Source organism: Mya arenaria, chromosome 9 (genome assembly GCF_026914265.1).
Source record: "Mya arenaria isolate MELC-2E11 chromosome 9, ASM2691426v1".
In the NCBI taxonomy this organism is placed as follows: Eukaryota; Metazoa; Mollusca; class Bivalvia; order Myida; family Myidae; genus Mya; species Mya arenaria.
In genome coordinates this window covers 28093658-28114947 of record NC_069130.1, presented here as the reverse complement: position 1 = coordinate 28114947, position 21290 = coordinate 28093658, and the positions used below count along the sequence as shown (strand labels likewise).

Genomic DNA, 21290 nt, shown 5'->3' with positions numbered 1-21290 from the left:
AGATTCAATACTGTCTACCCATTTTAAAGATTCAATATTTTCTACCCATTTTACAGATTCAATATTTTCTATCCATTTTATAGTACCAATATGTTCGTCCCATTTTACAGATTTGATATTTCTGGCTCATTTTACAGATTCAATATTTCTGACCCATTTTACAGATTCAATATTTCTGACCCATTTTACAGATTCAATATTTTCGACCCATTTTACAGATTCAATATTTCTGACCCATTTTACAGATTCAATATTTTCGACCCATTTTACAGATTCAATATTGTCTACCCTTTTTACAGATTCAATATTGTCTACCCTTTTTACAGATTCAATATTTTCTACCCTTTTTACAGATTCAATATTTTCTACCCATTTTACAGATTCAATATTGTCTACCCTTTTTACAGATTCAATATTTTCTACCCATTTGACAGATCCAACATTTTCTACCCATTTTACAAATTCAATAATTTCGGTCCATTTTCAGGTTTTCAAAACATAGATTTAAACAAGGTCTATTTCAAGACTTTTTAGTTATATATATATAAAAATATATATATAAAAAAAATATTTAGCAGATTTTGTTGGTGACAAAATTCACCATTTCAACATCTACCAGATGTGATAACCAAAAAAGATTTCAAGGCAGCAAGATACATCAAGTGTTTAAACCCAACCCTGCCAAAAATAATATTTTGTAAATAAATTACATTTCATAGTAACAATCCCATGAAACTAAACTAAACAGATTTTCAAATCTTTCATCGGGACCGAGACCAGAGTGAATTTTGACAGCATGTTTACATTTTCATGTAATTGTGACTCAACCTGCCAAATGAGATATGTCAAACCTTTACAACAAAACACCACGACTGTAAACACTGTCACATGACCTTTAATTGTTTTTTAACAATATAAACAATTGATGGAAACATTTTTCGTGCAAATGTCAATTTAACTTTTTCACAACTTTTTGGAAATGTTAAATCTACTTCATAAATCATATTAACTACACCAGAGCCATGATATCAAAGACTGATGCTCATGAAATGTGGCAAAAATCTTAGATTTTCCTAAAAGTTTGATAACGACTAATCTTCCATTTTTTGTCGACAAATGTTTAATAAGATAACAATGTCATGAAAGATGGCGAATTCATAGAATTTCCGAAAAAATAAATAACTAACAATTCTTTCGTTTTTTGTCTACAAATGTTTAACGAGCTAACAAGTCTTTGTCTAAATTAAATAAGGGTTCATTTTCTCAGACAGAAATTACTCTAACTTCAACAAGCCTGTTTTCTTAAGCTTAGACATTAGCCAACCTAATCCTGGCCATATGTAACACATTGCTGGAACGTACACACAATTCCAAGAAAATTATCTTCCAGCAAATCTCTTTGATAAACTTCTGTCTGGAAACTCAGCAGTATTTTAGATTGCAATAAAATTATAATTTATCGCATGGCACAAATTAACACAATACGGAGTCTTTCACAGAGGGTGGGGTAATGTTATCTGACAATAATCCTTTTAAACACTGTTGCCAAGTCTTGGAAAAACACAAATACAAATTGTACTGTAACGAACACATAAAACAGAAAACTATGAATGTGTATAACTATTCTTGCTTGCTTTTTATTTGAATTCACTAATTCCACAAAGCAAATAAAATGCTCATAATTTATAAGTATTCAATCAAGAAGGTTTTTTTTAATTATTTTTAACAGTCTTACCTTTCATCATAGGAAATTTCAAGGAAATGCTTGAATTTCTTTGAGATTAGACGATTTATTCAACGCATATTTTGTTGAGAGACTGTTGAACGCTGCCAAAATAATTAGTTAACTTATTTTAAGTTGTATGCACTATTTTTTCAGGCTGAGTAACTTACCCCATTGTTTGTGAGATCAGGCGGATCGGCAGGAACTATTTTCTTCGTCCAGTTTAACGAACCCGAAATTACTGAGGATGTGTCTAAAATCACTATATCTGAAAATAGACAAAATATAATGTTATACACTATTCAATACTTGATAGACCTATCACAGAAGTAACATGTACCCCAAGACGCCCCTTGGAAACAGGAAGTGGTTAAATGTTGTCTTGGAATTACCAACAAGAGCAATCGTGCATTATTATAATAACTTTGAATACCAAGTAGGATACACTGTTTAATTTCTGACCAATTTTTTTTTAGACCAAAAATGACAAACCGGTAGCCTTTAGTATAAAAGCTTTTTACACTTCATATAACAACAGTACTCCACATTATATTTCTTATTTTTTTACAAATGGTGTTGTTTTTTTCACTGACAAGACTGTAAAACTGGCAGGGTCTATGTTGGAGGAACGGTTTGGAGTTGTTGCTGTTGTTCTTTAGGTCTTATAAAGTCAAGTGCCATAACTTTATTTACGCCGAATGAAGTGTCACCCAGTTCAAGGGAGCAATAGTGACCAACATTGCTATGATGTTTCATGTGTGTATGTGCAATAGTGACCAACATTGCTATGATGTTTCATGTGTGTAGGTGCAATAGTGACCAACATTCCTATGATGTTTCATGTGTGTAGGTGCAATAGTGACCAACATTCCTATGAAGTTTCATGTGTGTAGGTGCAATAGTGACCAACATTGCTATGATGTTTCATGTGTGTATGTGCAATAGTGACCAACATTCCTATAAAGTTTCATGTGTGTATGTGCAATAGTGACCAACATTCCTATAAAGTTTCATGTGTGTAGGTGCAATAGTGACCAACATTCCTATGAAGTTTCATGTGTGTATGTGCAATAGTGACCTGAACATTCCTATGAAGTTTCATGTGTGTAGGTGCAATACTTTAGGAGACAGGATGATTTTGTAACAAGACATCATATTTATCCCCATATATATCTATCCGAGGGTAGAATAATTTAGTCTTAATTATATTACTGATACAATGCAAAAAGAAATAGTTCTAATATTTATAAGTTTCCAACACCAGGCACAATTGATCCAGTCGTTTTCTACACTGTAAATCATGAACTAATTTATTTTATTTCATCCTCATGGCATTTTAATCAAACAAATTTACCCAGAAGAATGAATAATTCTCTTTGAAATCAACATTTTAAATGCCGCTCAGTGAACAATTAATAAAACATCCATGAATTATTTGTATTACACTATTTCCAATCAACATCTTATTTAGATCCAGTAAAATATGCCTATTATTTTCTGTATTCAATGCCAACTTTTATTTTCATTTATTCATTATATATTTACAAATTCTTGATCATTTGTGTACATTTTCATATATATAACTTTTTTTGTGTTTTTTTTTCATATTCGGCTAGTTATATTTTAATGATTTTGTTTATCTAAAAACCAAAATATTTGTCTTTTCTTCTGAGCATTAGACTCAAGTATTTCAAAATTGTTTTTAATAGAATTTTTGTTCATACTTTTTGTTTATTTTTTATACATGTTTATAAATGACTTAATTATCTAACTCATTAAAATATTGATTTAAAAAGAGGTGGAAAAGCATCTTAAAACCTTTTTTTATATATATTACCCATCCCCAACAACGATCAACAACATATAGACAGAGCAATAACTCAGGGCTGTTCAAACATTGTGTATCTTGGAGTGATTACGAGGGACCATAAACTATTAAACACCACGACTAAGGTGCGACACAAGTGCCGTTATACGGCTGTAAATCCTGCATGATGGCCAATATCTCCCGGTAGTTGTCACATCTTAAACCACTTGTTCTAATCTTACATGCTAAGTAAACATAGAAACAATGTACATGCACAAATTTCATCTCTTTTTTTACTAGCAAGACCACAATTAAAAAAGTTTGTTTCCCTACCTACATATAAAGTGTGGATAGGAAGGTATTTATTTATTTATTTATTTTTTTTTTATTTTTTTTTTTTTGGGGGGGGGGGTCTTTTCTACCCATTCCCCACCCCTTATTTCCCTAATGAAAAATGATTTAAACAAATGCCATCATAGAGGGGTTGAACCAAATTGTGTTGTGGGTATTTTTAGGAGTTGGTCAAGAAACTAATTATTTATCAATTTTGGCCTCGCCTAGATTTATTGCACTGTTTTACATGTGTAAATATTCAAAAGCTTATACTGTGTGCTCATTAAACGAGATTTAAATTTTATTACATCATGAAACATGCAACAAATTGTTCATTTTTTTTTTTAATTCTGCATGAAAATTTAATTATAAAAGATGTACTTTCAGGTGAGTCTTGCAGAACTTTGAGCTACTGGAGTTAATTAAAAAGGAGCTTGGTTTAATTAACAGCATTTTAAAGTACACAAAGAAATCTGAGTCATAAACCTTATGCTGCTTAAAAAGTGCTCGGGGACATCCGTAAAGTTACCAGCAGAATCTACATGATAAATGTTCTTATATTTTTATTGAAACGTGGTTTACGCCCATAATGGTGTTATGCCAGGAAATTTACCATCTTTTAAGGATTACGATTTTTAGTGAAACAGGGCTAACTTTTAGCTCCGACGTAACAGAGTAAGACATTTCAAACAATTTGGTACTTAAGGCTGCACTCTCACAGATTGAACGTTTTGACAACTTTTTTATTATTGTCTTGGAACGAGCTAATTTTTGCAGCTTGAAAGGACATAATGATAATATGTGCTGTACTGAAACTGTCTGTACTGTATTTAGGAATGAAAACGCTATTCTTGATCGATTTTTCGGCCCCCAGGCGCTGGATTGCATTTTCAAAATAGTAAATTTGTAGTTTCAGCTTGGGCAACGATATGGCGTTCAATAATAATTAAACGTCAAAATCACTTATCTTGTCTCTGTTTTTACATAAAACACCTCCTCCATAGCTGTATTTTTTTTCAAAGTTCACAAAAATGATTTATCTTATATGACATTTTACACCATTATTACGTTGAGGACACTTTGACGGCTTCATTCTAATCCTTATAACAAATTTACAGAAGGCCGATGAAGCAAAAAACAGTCCCTATTCCTTTTGGTCTAGCTGTATTGGAGACCTAAGCAAACATTTTTCAAAATGTTGAATAAACATCACTTCACGCAAGACAAACAGTATTTGAATAAATTGCTAGTCCTGGGACACATTTCTCCCAGTTTGCATGAAACTTGTCTTTAAACTCAAAATCCCTTGATGTGGGGTCGGATTTCCAAAACATGCAATTTTCAACAAGCCGCACATTTGCTTTTAACTTTAAATGTTAATAAGAAATCTGTCAAAAACACTTTCAACTATAAATCTTTCACGATGATGGCAATTCTACTTCAAACACAATGAAAAGCTTGTTTTGTCTGCTGGACTTACAGAGACATATAGTTTTACAAAAAGTAGATGGAATAAATGAGAATATTTATTTACACATATTTTCTGAATTAAATTGTTTTTTCTTGATTTTCGAAAAAAAAATCGAAAAATCATAACCATGAATCAACCAAGCATAACAAACTTTTAAACCTAAAATGCTTCTATTAAACGACTCATTCAATTTTGTTTAATTTCCAGGGCTTTTTCTATAATAGCAGGTCCACGAGCTATCCTAAATAAAACCACAAAAAAAGTCGGCCATTTTGATGACTTTATCCTTAACCCTAGTATACTACTCTTAGGCTACACACAACTATTTTTTTCCTGACAGAACTAGATAGGAGATTACCAACCTGGTTTCAGTTTCAAACGAACAAAGGGACATAATTTGATAATTATATTAAAGCCAGAATTATGGGCAATAGCTTAATATGTGTGTTTTGTCTTGAATTGTATGAGAGTTTAATAATGGCAAATGTTTAAAATTCTGTACAAAAAGGCAGACACTGATGACACCAAATATATCACAAAACGTTTATTTCTGCAAAAGCCTAAGATGACACGGCATCTTTTAGGACATATTTGTTATACTCTTTTATAATACAAACTGTTATTCAGCTTACTAAGTGCTGTTCCTATTGGAGGCTAATGCATCTTGTTTTATATTCAATATGATACATATCAGCTGCCTGCACTAATGCTATAAATTTCAATAATAGTCCCTGGAGACATAGAAGAATTTGTGTTTCTAGAAAGCCTTGTAAACAATCAAATGGATCCCCAGTGCTTCTCTTATATTCAGTCTGTTCAGCATTATTGCATTATGATGCAGAAAATGTACCATAAATTCGCTTAAACAATTTAAGGAATGGCTATATTGGGAATGCAGAATACAGCGTGTGTAAGCTTATAAGTTATACTCGCACTAGGGCCTTCCCCATTCGGTGAATGCTCCGTTAAGATTGTAAGTCATTTTAGTTTTTTTTGGAGCATAGTGCACATACAGACAGAATGTAAACCTGGTTAGAGCTACCCTGGTTCTTTAACGTGCATCAGTGTATAGCACCCCCATTTAACGTGCGACCCATGGATTGATAGTCAAGTGTGTTACCATACGACCACGGATCCGCCGCAACATACAATTTAGTTCACCATTTTTGAATAAGCCAATCAGCAACAAGTTTTTTGTGCACTCTATTTTGCTTATTGGCATACCTATGTTATTGTTTCATTATAATTGGGCTGTCAGACAACATTGGTATTGATCTACATACCTTAAAAAACAATAAACTTAAAGCTTAGTTAATATATTTCAAATTGTTTTCAGCAGTCGCTGTTGCTCCCAGTTGGAATGAATTTGTTTGTTTGTAATACATAATGAAACATAAACAAAGGTTACATCAATTTGGGTTTGTTCATCCAAAAGTCTTTTTCGATGACTCCTTGCAAAGTAACAGAGACGGGTTCATTTAGCCAAAAGTCTAATTTCGATGTCTGCTTACCCAGCAAATACTGAATTTTTTAAATTAAAGTAACAGTTAAAATATTATACCAATGAATTATGTAACAGTCTGCTTAAAACTCAATTATTCCAATGCAGAACATCTCCTATACAAATTTAAATCTCATGAATTTCAAACGTTCTGAAATTACTTTTGTTCAAGACATTATTTATTGGTTCAGACGGATCTAAGACTTTCTTTCCCAGGCATCAATAAAAATGTGTCAAAGCTTAAAGCCTTTAATTGAGCCCCCAGAGTTTCAGCGGAGTTTTGGTAGCAACCTGTCATATGTGTCTCCAGTTTTCTGAAACTAGCTCATGAAAAGGCTTTTTAGATTTTTAGAGACTATCATAAAATATCTACACTCAATTATGTAAGAGGAAACAATTACATGTCCTCATTGGCACCAGTGTCTGAGAAAACTCTTACAAATGTCTGCAACTAATATTTCAAAGCAATATTCAGATACTCAAATATCTTAAGTCTGTATGTGATTAAAAAGTTACATTATTGGTATAGTAAAAAGCCGGAAGGGTGACAATGCGCCGATGTATTCTAGCCGCACGTTTGGTGATTTTATTTGGAATCTCGCATGCTGATTTCATATTTAAGTCAAATTATTCCGTGTGTCCCGCTGATGTACTTTAGCAGCACATGGGTGATTCAGATCGAGTCTTGCATGCCAAGGTCTAGTATCCTAGCTAAATTATTCTGTGTGTCCCTTTTCACATGTTACAATAAACAACAACACCCAGACCTTCAAATGACAAGATATTTGCATAAAGTCACCAGACAACAATGAAATCTGAAATTGAAATTTACGGGTTTCTTAACAAAATATTGAATAAGAAATTTATCAGACACATCCCGAAATCCCAGTTGTTGTTCTCAAATTTAGAATTTTCTTAGAACACTCCATATTTAGAACATATTTAGTCAAGTCTATCAAGACAATTTTGCAAATAAAAGCAATTTCAATGCAGATTTAACTACGGTAGAATTCCGTAAATTGGTGGTGATGCCCATCACAGAGCGCCCATCTTTTTTTCTATTAAAAGTCACAATAATCTCGACCTTTGACTTACTGCGCCCAAAATCAATAGGGCTTCATCTCCTCTGCCAGACCATGACTAATGTACATACCAAGATTGAAGACTCAGTAATTATTGATTGAAACAAAAGTATAATAATAATGTGGTAGATGATGACACCTGACAATTTAAGTAATCCCTATGTGGCTGCCATGCTTTGCAGGAAATACAATAAAAAAAATATATATATATAATTTTGATACATTAATTCAAAATTCCAGTATGCATACATATAGCAAGTCCTGAAAACCTCATGCACATGATCAGGGTTCAAATTTAGACTCTCATACTCGCAAAATGCTCTAGTAATCACGCTCTAGTAAGTTTTCAAAAATAGAAAAAATACGGAAGAGGTCGAGTTTTATCTCGAATTTTTCCGGGATGCTCCGAGACATGCATAATACAAAGTGAATACAAATGACGTAATCACCTAGCTCAATCATTGGCCAAATTTAGCACTTTCCCGCACTATATGTAACCCCCATCACACTTTAATAATATTTCCGCCCAAATGTCAAAGTGAATAGACTTTGTCGATCGATATATTTCATGGTCCAAAGCATCCTCGGTACATTTAATGTTGCTTTCATTTATTTTAAATTTATAATGTTATTGTTTTTAATACTTATAGACTTAATGAGATCTGTAGCGTGCTTGCCGAATGGGTAATACCCGATGGCGAGGGTAAATATTCAAGGTGAACAATGTCAAATTATTAGACAGCTTTGTTATCAAAAAGTGATGATGATTCTTTCCATACCCCCCCCCCCCCCCCCCCCCCAAAAAAAAAACAAAACAAGAATAAGCCATCAACAAGTTCTAGTAGTTGAGTTACTCAAGATTGATATGTTTCAATATTTATCAATATTTATCATATGTCTTAGGTGGAATTTTTTACTTATATCAGACTGGGACCAAAAGTATCTTACTCCCAGTATTAGACAATATTATAAGGGAATAAAGCAAATAATAAAATTGCGAGTTGCCTCCAAAAGCACTTGCAAAATTTTACGAGTGCTCCGAGTTATATTCGAACCCTGATGATATTAAAAACCATCATTTCATAGTCAGATGCCAATGGACTAAATTTGAAAAAAATCCAAGAAAACCATCGATGCCAAGCAAGAATTCAGCAAATGATAAGCACTTAACGTTCACCATTGCATGACAATTACCTAGACCGGTACATACTGTTTATAAGCATGGAGACCCCCTATCATGACACATGATGCCAGTAATGGTGTATCAATTCCAGAGAAAAGGCTGCTAACCATTCTCCAGGGACACACCATCTACGGCACTTCCAATTTCCCACCACTCATGCAATGGTCATAATTAACCCCTAAGCTGATATTGCCGCAGGTTTTGTCTCCAAGTTTCCTCGTTCTCTCGCTACTATTGCCATAGATGGTAATGATTGTATTTACTTTCTCTGGGCACTGAGTATTTTCATACAGACATCTTCACATACTGGGAATTATTATACAATACGTTTGGCTACCATTCGGCATGCTGACCTCACCCAGAAGTTTTCAATGCTGAATGGAAACAGATCCCCTTACAAACAAACTTGATTGTTTTTCCAATACATGAGCTGATCTCCCATCAATATATATAACTGTTTTCTCTGAAACAAGCATTCCTCTGCAGAAAGAGACAGGGACCCCTTGAATGAGCTGTCACTCAATTGATTTCAAGAACTCTGTAAAACTAATGGTGCTGTATTGTTCCTCCTGAATATGATGAAGTGTTGAGTAAACAAACTACTAAAAGCCCATCTAATGTGGCCCTTGTGAGAAGCCATGACAAAAGATGACTCTTAAAGGAGACATTCTTAAAAACGAATGAACCACATGATTAACAGCATCACTTTAAAACCCTGCAATGTAATATCAATATTCAATTACAAGTGTGTTGAGTCAAAGGTACATGCCTTTAATGTCACCAGAGACATTTGCAAAAGTGGACTGCTCTTAATGTCAATATAATCAAATTCAGCCAAATTTCATTGAATTTTCCATGCAGCTCAGCTAAATGAACACCCTTTTATTGTTGGTAGACTTAACCTATACTCAAAAAGGTGGTGTGCTGTATGCAGAAATAAAAATAGGCATTATTCAGTTTGCAACCTCTCAAAATTGTTTGATATTATCAAATATATTTGTTTACTTTACAAAAGATTTGGGTAGAAAATGATAAGAGATTCTGTTTCACCGAGTGGGAACGGGGGGTCAATAATACACACTAGTACACAGCACTCTGTAAAAGTCAGTGTTTCAAAAGGGGACATTTTAACTGCACTTATTGTTACCAGATTTGAATTCCAAGAAATTTCTACAAAATTCAAATAAATTTATAATGTGAAACAACTGAGCCAATAGTGAACAAGTTCAGTTGCTATTTCTTCAGCTGCTACATGTATGGAAGATAAACACAGTGTATTTATTGCAGCTTTATCAGCTTCGTGAGTGTTTGCTTTTCTTACCTTGTATTATTAGTATTCAGCACTTGAATTGCCCGCTACCCGGCCATAAACGGGCAATATTTCTCCCCATTTGGACAATGTCACTCATTCATATATCTCGCTATCAGTGAAACTCACTGATCCAGACTACTTGAAGAAAACAGGACAAATCTGAATGACTTGGGAGAAATATATTTCTGCTAATAAATATTACAAGTTACATTTATATTTTTAGAAATCTTAAAATTTTCCTGGCCATACAACTACCAAAATTTCAGCATTGCACCATTCTGCAAAGTTTTGTCCAGTTGAAATTTTGGCTCAGGATTGCATCATTAAAATACAAGCAGGTCTTAAATATTCCACACAGATAGCAGCAGAAGAAAGCATACTTTTTTTACAGGATAAGAAATATTTTCATATCTTTTCTGTCAAAAAAAATATTAGGAAATTATTGTCACTAAACTATTTGTTTACATCAGTTGTGACCCCTGGTGACCTATGAGTGAACCCCTTTAGGTCATGTGACTCTTCACCCTGAACTTAGTACATAGACTTTCATGAATACCATCTAAGGAGTTTCTCTCTGGCTTATTTGTTAGTTATAATTGTTACATGTGCTATTCTTTCACTTTTCACCCAATGTCTATACATGCCTTCATCATATTGATATACGACCATGCCAGTGCCAGTAAAATATATGTTCTGTAGAAAAGTTACAATGTTTGTGGGAAAATGTTACCAAAGAAATCTTGTAAGAAAAACGAGTTAGCAGATCAAATACAACTACATGTGTGAAAGTAATCACACTCACAAGCGTGTGACGGCTTATGTATCCTCTAAATGAGGCATTCGTTGGCTCCAAAAACACTGAAAGTTAGCCCCAAACAACACTTCAACAAGACAACGTCAACATAATCCTGAGGGATACTGCTATTTCTTGAAATATATGTAACTTCAGGGATTTAAATTCAAAAAATTATTTAGGAGGCTTTTTACAAATATTAAAAGGCCATTACTACTATTATACAATATTAATATTAATGGCTCTGGCGTATATATTTAATGGTTTAATGGCACATATATTGAATGTCCCTGTTGCATACATTATATTTTATGTCTCTGGTGCATATATTTAATGTCTCTACTGCATATATTATATTTAATGGCTCTGGTGCATATATTTAATGTCTCTGGTGCACATATTTAATGGCTCTGGTGCATATACTTAATGGCTCTGGTGCACATATTTAATGTCTCTGGTGCGTATAACATTATTCAATAGCTTTGGTGCATATATTTAATGGCTGTTACATAAGTGCATGAAAAGGTTGGAAGGCTTATCAAATCATGGCATTCTTTTAACAATCTTTGAGGTGACGTTCACTGAAAAGCCAGACTCATTCTGAAAAGCCCAGCCTCATTCTTTATTTAATCATACCAACAAAATGCACGTCTGGGTCTCAAATGATTTTTCCTTTGTCGCGATACTTATAATTTTATGCACTAGGATGCCTACAAAACAATCACACTAAGAGGTTGCATTACAGATAATGTCAAACATCTCAAAACCCCGACATCAATTAGAATTTTAAACATCAGTTATCTGTTTTACAAAATGACTCATAAACTAGCAATTGAGCCCAAATAACATATCCACCAATCGTCCCCTTGCCATTTGTCTCATTTTGGCGGAAATTTGGCAGAACAGGGGACGACAAATGACAGAGTACGGCCCTGTCATGCGACCCAAACACGCCAGCACTAGCATCTAATGACGAACCTGGTTTCTTCATATAGCTGTTCTCTGCTCGGCCAATTTAAACGAATTGTTTTTATGAAGTGTGTCTGTTCAACACTGTAATTTTCATTCTTTCCCTTTCAAAAATGCGTTATTAGGAGATTTTATGAGTCCCGAAAATGAGTTGTAGCTGTCTTCTAACTCAATCCTAATTATAAACAACTGAACAAGCCCTATCTAATGTTTTCTGATAATTGAAAAACAGGCGTTGATGGTTTACTTTGATCGGTTTTGTTTCAAAACTATGTGTATAATTATTCCTAATAATTGTTCCAGCCAAAAATCAAGTCTGCACTTGGCAAAAGAAAATTGCAAGAAAATACCTAAAACCGGTTTAACAGTTACATAATCGGTTAATCAAACCAATCGAATGGGCATGCTCTTTTATAAGTTTGAGAGATTTGTTGTCAAATCCACCTGATCATCATCGCGCCATTATTTTTAAGAAATTGATCCCTATCATCAAGATAAGACCATCATATGAGGATTAGCCATGATCTGCCAATCAACACGAGTGACCCACATTTTTTACATAACTGAGCCTTGAACGTTATCTTTTATTGCGGTGGCCTTAAAATTCCAAATACAGAAAAAAACTGTGGCACACATTGTAATATAAACCTGCAGATTTTTATGCTTCTTATACCCCATTTCAATCTTGCCTTAATCTTATCAAACAAGGACTTTTCTCCGAAAACATAAAACATTTTCTTAAGATAAAAATAGCCATTAATGTTTGAAATGGCTTGGAAAAGTTTGTTTTTTAAACTCACAGTTTATCTCTACAATATTAGTCACTTTTTTTTGCACATGATGTTATATTTCTTGTTCAACGAAATTGACGTTTCAATCAAATTTAAGGCAACTTGGATAGAGCATGTAATACTCGTTTTCCCCCTCGCCTTTTAAGCAAGACAACAAATAACATTAGGAAGCTCCTGCCACATCTATCATTATCTAGTTCGAAACAGTTTTCGAGAGTAGAACAATTGATTTCCTATCTCAAATTGTTATTACTTTAAGCTGCTTCTTTTCATTTTAAACAAGAGCCCCATCATTATGCGATGTTAGACAATGCTCTTGTAAGAGCTGTGACACAATTCTTCTCCGCCACCGTTTCCCGTTTCTATTTTACTCCTTTAAGCATTCCATTACTTTATTGATTTACCAATTTGATGGCACTATCATAAAGCCTAGGACTAACTATAGCACTTGCGGAACATATGGGAAATTCATGATTTTTTATTTCTCCGACATCACCTTTTGCCATCATAAATTGGTAAAGCCAACCATATCGGGGAAACAAAATATTGACATTCGTTTGCTCCATGGAAAACTTAGTCCGCCAAATAAAAATAACCGCAATTTTGGATGTTTAATGAATTCTCGTGCTTGCATGCGATGAAGTAGCAATTCTGAGTGATTTGTGACGAGGGGGTCTTAAGTTAAGCTAGATAGGTTCTTCAGCCAATTTTCACTAGAAAGAATATTGATTGACTAAATACCAGCTTAACTTCTATCTTCATCTATCATGGTTACAACAGCATTTTCCTGTTCATTTTCTTATCTTGTGTTACTTGATCAGAAATTTACAGCTGCATCAATGTAAGATGTGAAATAATGAAATAGGAAAAGAGTCTCACTCTAAATGAGTTCCGGTTTGAATGCACACGCACTTCCTGCATCAGATTTTGCGTTAAAATTGTGGCAGCCAATGAGGTAGTATTCTAAGATAGTTAGGATGTCCTGAAGTAATATTTTAATGATGAAGAATGGACAGAGTTAGGGTAGTGTTGTGTAGCATACTTCATGTCAACTTTTACTTTAATAACAAAAAGCTGGCCAGACTGCTGCCAAATTAATTGTGTGATCTGCTTAATCACTCTCTTATAAATGAATTAACGAAAATTTGGCAGTTGTTTTCAGTTTTTGTCAGAGCCTTTCTACACGATGAAATCAGAATATGTCCTGCAATCGCTGGCCATGATTGGCAGAGACAGGAGCATAGTAGACACTTACATTTTATAATTAAACAATAAATATTTGGTAGGTTTTATATATCTCTTAAGTCGGAGGAGTGCAAACTGTATTCATTCTGACTGAAGGTTGCAACTTTCACCAGTCTTTTAAGATAAATTCATCTTCTTCGTTTTGTTTGTTGATTTTGCAAATCATGCCTCTGCGAAAGGCAAAAATCAAACAAAACATCAGGGCAACCAGTCGTGTTGTCTGAAACCAGTAGCTGGGATTTTATCAACAGGGTTCCTTGGCTTTATCACATGATATCACATGACCAAAGCTTTATCTGGGCTTTCATTGATAGCCCATAGATAGCCCACTATTGAGAATGTAATGGGTTCAGATAACTGGACAAAGGTCTTGCGGTAATTAATGGTTAAGAAAATATTAGAAAACAATACAAGAATTTAACCTGAGCATGTGTTTTCATTTCGCCTTCTGTTAAGGAAATTCTTCCCTAATCTTAAGAAAACAGTGACTTTAAGGTTTTCTGTGATAAATGAGGGCTCTGATTTGATGAAATTAACTGTTTGAATTCTTGAACAAATTTGCATAGAAACTGGTCAAAATACTGGCACACGAAAATTTACGATATTAAAGTTTATGATATTAAAGTTTACAATATTAAAGATGTAAAAAAAAAATAATAAAAAATGTGTGTTGACGAAAATATGTCCAATGTATTTTTCTGAGTCGGGGAGACCTTAACAAATTTTCATAAGGATCAAACATTCAAACAAGATAAGTTTATCAGAAGTGGCCACTGGTCAGAAGTTTAGCCTGATTGGACAAGTGACCATTAGCTGGTCAATAAGATAACATTATCAATTTTGGAATGGTCACTTGAGTCTTTAGCCGAATTCAATAAATTTCAAAAATCATTTTCTAAGGAGTACAATCAATCAAGTCACGCAATTATACACTTAGAAACATTAAAACAAAAAAATTAGAAAAATCTCTTCACCACATGAAAAAAACGAGCAATATCCATTAAACTTACCAGTGTGATAAATGTTTAGTTAATTTCACAATATATCATTCACAATATCATCACGGAAACATTGTTCATATATATATCACCATTTCCTTTGAAATGAATGAGTCAAACGAGTCCAAATGTTCACGGCAGTCATTGTTTTTCAATTAAACTAATAACATTTTACGTAAAAGTTTTACTTTTAAACTGTTAAAGTTTATATGTTTTGATGGTAATCTTTCACCAAAAAGGAAACAAAATGCTGGTTCCAGATTTCGATAGGACAGGAGGACACCATAATAAAACAGTGATTGAAAGTAGCACAAGCCTGCAAGCTTGGTAAAATAACTTCGAGGCTTTCTCAGGAGCTGGACAAAACATCTCACAGACAAGATGGACAAAGCATCCCAGATCATTTTGAAATGGTGGTCAAAACATCAGATCCCATAAATGTTTGTTAGTATGGAGTCACATTTATCGCCACAGCAAAGGTGCTTTTTTCACAAATATTAAATAATGTAAATGATTGCTATTTATCGGCTTTGAGTGTCAAACTGATCTGAGAGGTTTTTTTTCCACACTGACAAAATGACGTTTTGTCCACCTAGTCAAAAATGTCATGTGAGGTTTTGCCCATGGGATGTTTTGTCCAACATCCTGCTTGCTCACATCCTGGATAATGTATGTATCATGGCTTGTACACTTTTTTTCATGCACTTTTGAGAATAAGAATGCTGGCTTGTTCATTCAACAGTCTGATTTCAATGACTGCAGCCTTTTCATCAGGGGAAATATCAGATTTTCTCTAACAGTACACAAAGTCAATTATCTTCCAACTGCATCATAATTAAGGCATTGGATTGCAGTCTGTTATCACCTCAAGATTAAATGGGCAAAGAAGCCCAGATGAATATTGAGGATCATGACATAATTTGATTGAAATCTACTCATGGAAACATTGAAACCATGAGTAAGGTGCTAAACTGCTAATACAGATGCAAAAGATTGCTTTGATGATGGTCAGAAAGAAATGGACATGATCATATTGGAACTGGTGTGCACAGGAGATGAGCAGACAAGATATGATAATTAATACAAGAATACCATAAATGATTCCATCATGATTTGATGTTATACAACTTAATAACATTGATAATATTACAATACAATTGATAAGATTTTTAGGGAATGGGCGAGTGGTCTAGTGGTATACTGGTGTCCATCTCTCAGCCTGGGTTCGATCTCCACAACCGGGTGAGAGTGGTCTTGTGGTTTAGGTGTCCATGTCTAATCCAAGAGTTGTGGGTTCAACCCCAGGGTGAGAGTGTTTTGGTAGTATAAGTGTCCACCTTGGGTGAAGTCATGGGTCTAAATCACCAGCAATTTGATAGAGGTATAGTGGTATAGGTGTCCATCTCTCACCTTAGAGGTTGTGGGTTCAATTACAGCCAGGTGAAAAAATCCCTGCTTTTTTTTTTGAGGAGCACTGACCTCTAAACATTATATAAAAATGAAAATGTAGCAATATAACTTGCATTTCATGAATATGTTGATAGGTTTTTTGAATAAAAGGTTTGAAAACAAGTTGAACATTATATAAATCATGTTAAGTATTTCACTTCATTCTGCCAAACAGCACTATTTTTCCCCTATCGAAGGACCCTGGAGCCACCATTCCCATGAAGTCGAAAAACAACACTATCGCAGCTTACATCATAAATGAGCTCAAAGAAATAGGTTTGAACTAAATTTTTAGACGAACACTAAGTCTTTTCATACTTATGAATAATACAGCTCAAATGGGAATTATTTTTCAATAATCATATTTCTAATATAATATTCCACAATTATTTATGAATTTCGAATGAAATTAACATTTTATTTCCGTACTTTTCCCATATATACAATAAACCCTGTGGTTTTAATTTGAAATTAACATTTTATCACCTTGCTTTTGCCAAGTAATAATTCAAAACTGAAACTATTAAACTCCAAGATTCCAACATAATCTTCATTCTACACCTTTCATGTGGCAAAAACCATTCTGGAAGTGCTCTTTAATAACTTTAACATGTGTAACAAATGCACCATTATCTGTCAATAGCTTTGTGTTGTTGTTTTTTCCATATTTTCTTTGAATTGCGAAACCTTTTCCGAGAAAAATAACACTACAAGAATTGAATCTAAGCACCGAAAAAGATCAATGCTAAATGCACTTGGCACCTAAAACATATAAGCTCGAATCCCCTGTTGAGCGTCTAGCAGAACAGGAGAAGGAGAAAAACTCACAGTAGCTCATTAAAAATAATTACAATTTCTGAAGTTTCTCAAATGCACAGAGTGTGTAGAAATTCTGATCATTAGTCCCACAAGATTTGTCTGCCAGAAATTCTCTGTTTTTTTAACAATGACCCATTATGATTGATATCAAAAATTAAATTAACTTTTAACAATTTTTTATAATTAATTTATAATAAAATTTTGGGCCGATAGTTCAGAACTTTGTTAAAGTTAACAATTGTTGTTAACTGTTTCAAATCGCAATGTATCTCTGAATGGATACACTTTGATCTGCTGTATTTATCATACGATTAATATTGTGACTAATGTTTCATCAGAACTTGTTAATATTTAAATATGTGAGCACATCATCAAAAAGTTAACAACCATGTTGTTAATCAGGTTGTTAACTTTAATAAAGTTCTGAACAATCAGACCAATGCTTTTCTAATTAGATAGTGAAGATAATGGTAATCCAATGATGCCAAATCACCTTGAAAGGAGCCATGTCAGTGACTTTAATGTGTCTATTTTTAGAGTTGCAGCCATAGAAATTTTAGCCGATGCTGGGGATCAAACATAGAACTGGTTGAAAAACTGGCTAACTGTGACTTTCACCAGTCTGCAGCCAATTGTATAAAGATTCTCTGGTTTGGTCAGTTAGTCAAAATGTTCCCTAATAAGTCAATATCCATCCAGTTAGTACTATATACCAATTAAATCATTTTAGTTTGCGAATTATCCAACTAACCTGTAGACAATTAACTTTTAGATGATATATATATATACAATTTGCTGCTGAAGACCAGAACTCATAAAATAAGCCAATGCTATGAAAAGCTGCCTTTCGGCCTCACATAAGCACCAGACACTTTCCACAACTTCATGGTTTTCAGAGCAAGCAGTGTGTGCAATTCCCAGTCTGATAATTTAGCATTGATAGGTTCATATTTGTAGGTCACTATTATGCAGCTTATATTGTATTCAGAGCTGTAGGTCCAGTGACTGCCAAATGTCAGTTAATGGTGATCATTAACCCTGGTATTATACCACAGATTAATGAATGTTTGGAAAATCTGTGTGAATCAATTTATGCCACACTTAAACACATTAAATGATATGAACTTCATTTTGCAGCAAAATATATTATATCTGGTAAAAGTGCAGGACCATCTTTACAAAAATAGATTTAAGGTAAATCATTTTTTTATCAACACATGTGACATTCCCTCCAAAACCCATTGGCAATGAGTGCTCTAAGTACCAACAGAGTCCTTTAAGTTAGAAACCTCTTACAGAAACAACAAACCACACCTCAGGCTCAAAGCCCATAAAAACGGGCTCCCACTGACAAAGGGCATTAAATCCTTTCAAAAATCTCATTTTTAACAATATTTGGAAGGCCATAAAGATCTGGTCAAAAGATTTTCTAGAAGTGAAGGCATCTGGTTCATATATCTTGGCAATAGGCTTCTGTCAGCGAGGCAATAATAAATCTCTAATTCTTTGAAATAAATCACAAATTAGAAATATAATTCCTGATAAGTTCTGGCATTATAAGTGGATCAGGGCATCTTGTTTTTCAATTGAGTATTGTTTTTATTGGCTGTGGACTAATTACAAAATCATCTGGAACAAATAAACATTTCAGGACCACACTGACCACTGCTGAGAGACACTAGGGTGATGGATTTTACAGACTCCACAGAAAAAAACACAGCCCAACTATTCATGTATTGCAGCAGTTGTGATAACTATCAGACTTATCCATAGATTCTAGAGGACAGTCTCTCTTCCAAGTCTAGACTCAGGCTCATAAAAGCTCCTTTAACAAATTACAAAGAATCATCTTTAATCCATTTGTTTTATAAACATAAATGCGAATAATTGAACAATTTCAAATAGTTATAAAATTCAGCAAATTTCCCAATCAATATGAATGAAAGATACAATGAAATAAAGATTTGCAGATTAGCCATTTATATCTGAACTCAGAATTGAGACTGTTCTAAATCCTGGGCCCTGGACTTTTACAATTCAGTTACCTTTAAATTCATACAGTACGTACCTCAAAAAGGCAAATCATTTAATGATTATTGTGCATATGCCTTGGGACCATACATCATTTCATATTTTGGCAAAGTTAATTGTTGTTTTTACACTGAAAACGGTTTAAACTGTAATCTTATCTTCAGAAAATTATCCTAAAGTTATCCCATAAGTATGCATTTTAAGATACTTAAATAGATTGTTCCCAGCATTATCACTTAAGCTTTTAACTGTTCCTTAACTTTGATTTATATTGTATCAGAAGCTTAAGACAAGCAGATAAGTTTACTCAAAATAATTATACTCAGCACAGAAATTATCTTAATCCCGAGTGACATGATAAAGTAATCCGTTAAATGGTTTTCAATATTAGGAACAAATTTTCTGAGAATAATTTATTTAAAATACAGTTTTTCTACGTGTATAGGGAAATATAATACAAAAAAAATATTACTGTTAACAATTAAGAGTTACGATATTTCGATCATTTTCAGTAAAATCTTAACTATTAGGAAGGGGCCATGCAGGCAACAGGCTGTGAGGTGACTTCATTGGCTTTGAATGTACACATAAAATTTTATTATTTTTACAGTTATAATCTGAATATAGTTTTACGCAACTAAGTTTCATTTTTAACAGAATAAAATCCCATACCAATTGACTTCATACATTTATTACATAATCCTTGTATTACTCAAACCAATATTCTGCACTAACGTATATATATGAACTCCTACACAGTACACAATCTTTGATTGCAATCATTTTATTTTCCTGCGGGCCATGTTTTCAATACTGGGACATGATTGTACGACTTTTAAATCACTTTCCGTCAAGATTGTATCTTTGAACAAGATACATCACAAATAAATGCAATATTCTGTATTCTATTCAACAAAGGATCAGATGAGAACCGATACATAGTCCTTTAAGTCATTGCGACCAGACAGTCCTATTTTGAACCCAAATAAACATTGTTCGCACCGCTGCACGGCTTTGTTTTTGTTGCGACCAAATACCATTTATCAGTCGTCGAATCAGTTGACTTTCCCCTGAAGTCACCGGCTGACATTACTATTCAATCTCTCACCGTTTGCTGTACATTATTGGTATTTACCTATTAAAATTTATTATGACTTGGCGAATATTTTGACTTACTCATTGAAATGAAAGTTTTTAATTGTTAACTTGTAAAGGCTATTGTTTCGGTTGCCAATTAATCACATTAAAGCTTTTACTGTCATTTCGTAAAAGAAACGAAGAGATGGGATGGACATTACACAAAATTGATGGGGTGAATTAGGAGGCAATAAAAGATATAGCAATTAAAACAAAAAGGAAGACAAATCAAATCGAAAACATTTATAATGTTTTGTATGCTGTGACTTATTCATTTAATTTTTAAGACTTTGACAACAATATACTGATATTCATTTCCAATACCAAAAGAAAGGTTATTTAAATCAAAATCATTTACTTATGTTAAGTTTTGTATGCTGTGATTTTTTCAATTAATTTTAAAACTTTGACAACAAAATACTAATATTCATTCCCGACACCACAAGAAAGGCAATTCAAATCGAAAACATTTACTTATGTTTCGTAAATATTTTATGCTAGGTTATTTCATTCTATTTTGACAACAAAATACTAATACTCATCCCAAACTTCTTCTCAAAAACATAAAGAACACATTTATCACTGCCAGTAACTTTCAGTAAAGCTGACTTCGCATTTGAAAACAATATTTTTTCAAAACTGATTA

General features: G+C 33.5%; 1 protein-coding gene across 1 annotated transcript in view; it reads right to left on the bottom strand.

The window, feature by feature from the left end:
• Positions 1-21290, bottom strand: part of LOC128246715 (ephrin type-B receptor 1-B-like) — a 109050-nt gene that overhangs the window by 76590 nt on the left and 11170 nt on the right. Inside the window, exon 2 of the mRNA XM_052965088.1 lies at positions 1894-1991. Within this exon, the coding sequence (XP_052821048.1) occupies positions 1894-1991 (98 nt within the window). The remainder of the gene's footprint in view (positions 1-1893; positions 1992-21290) is intronic.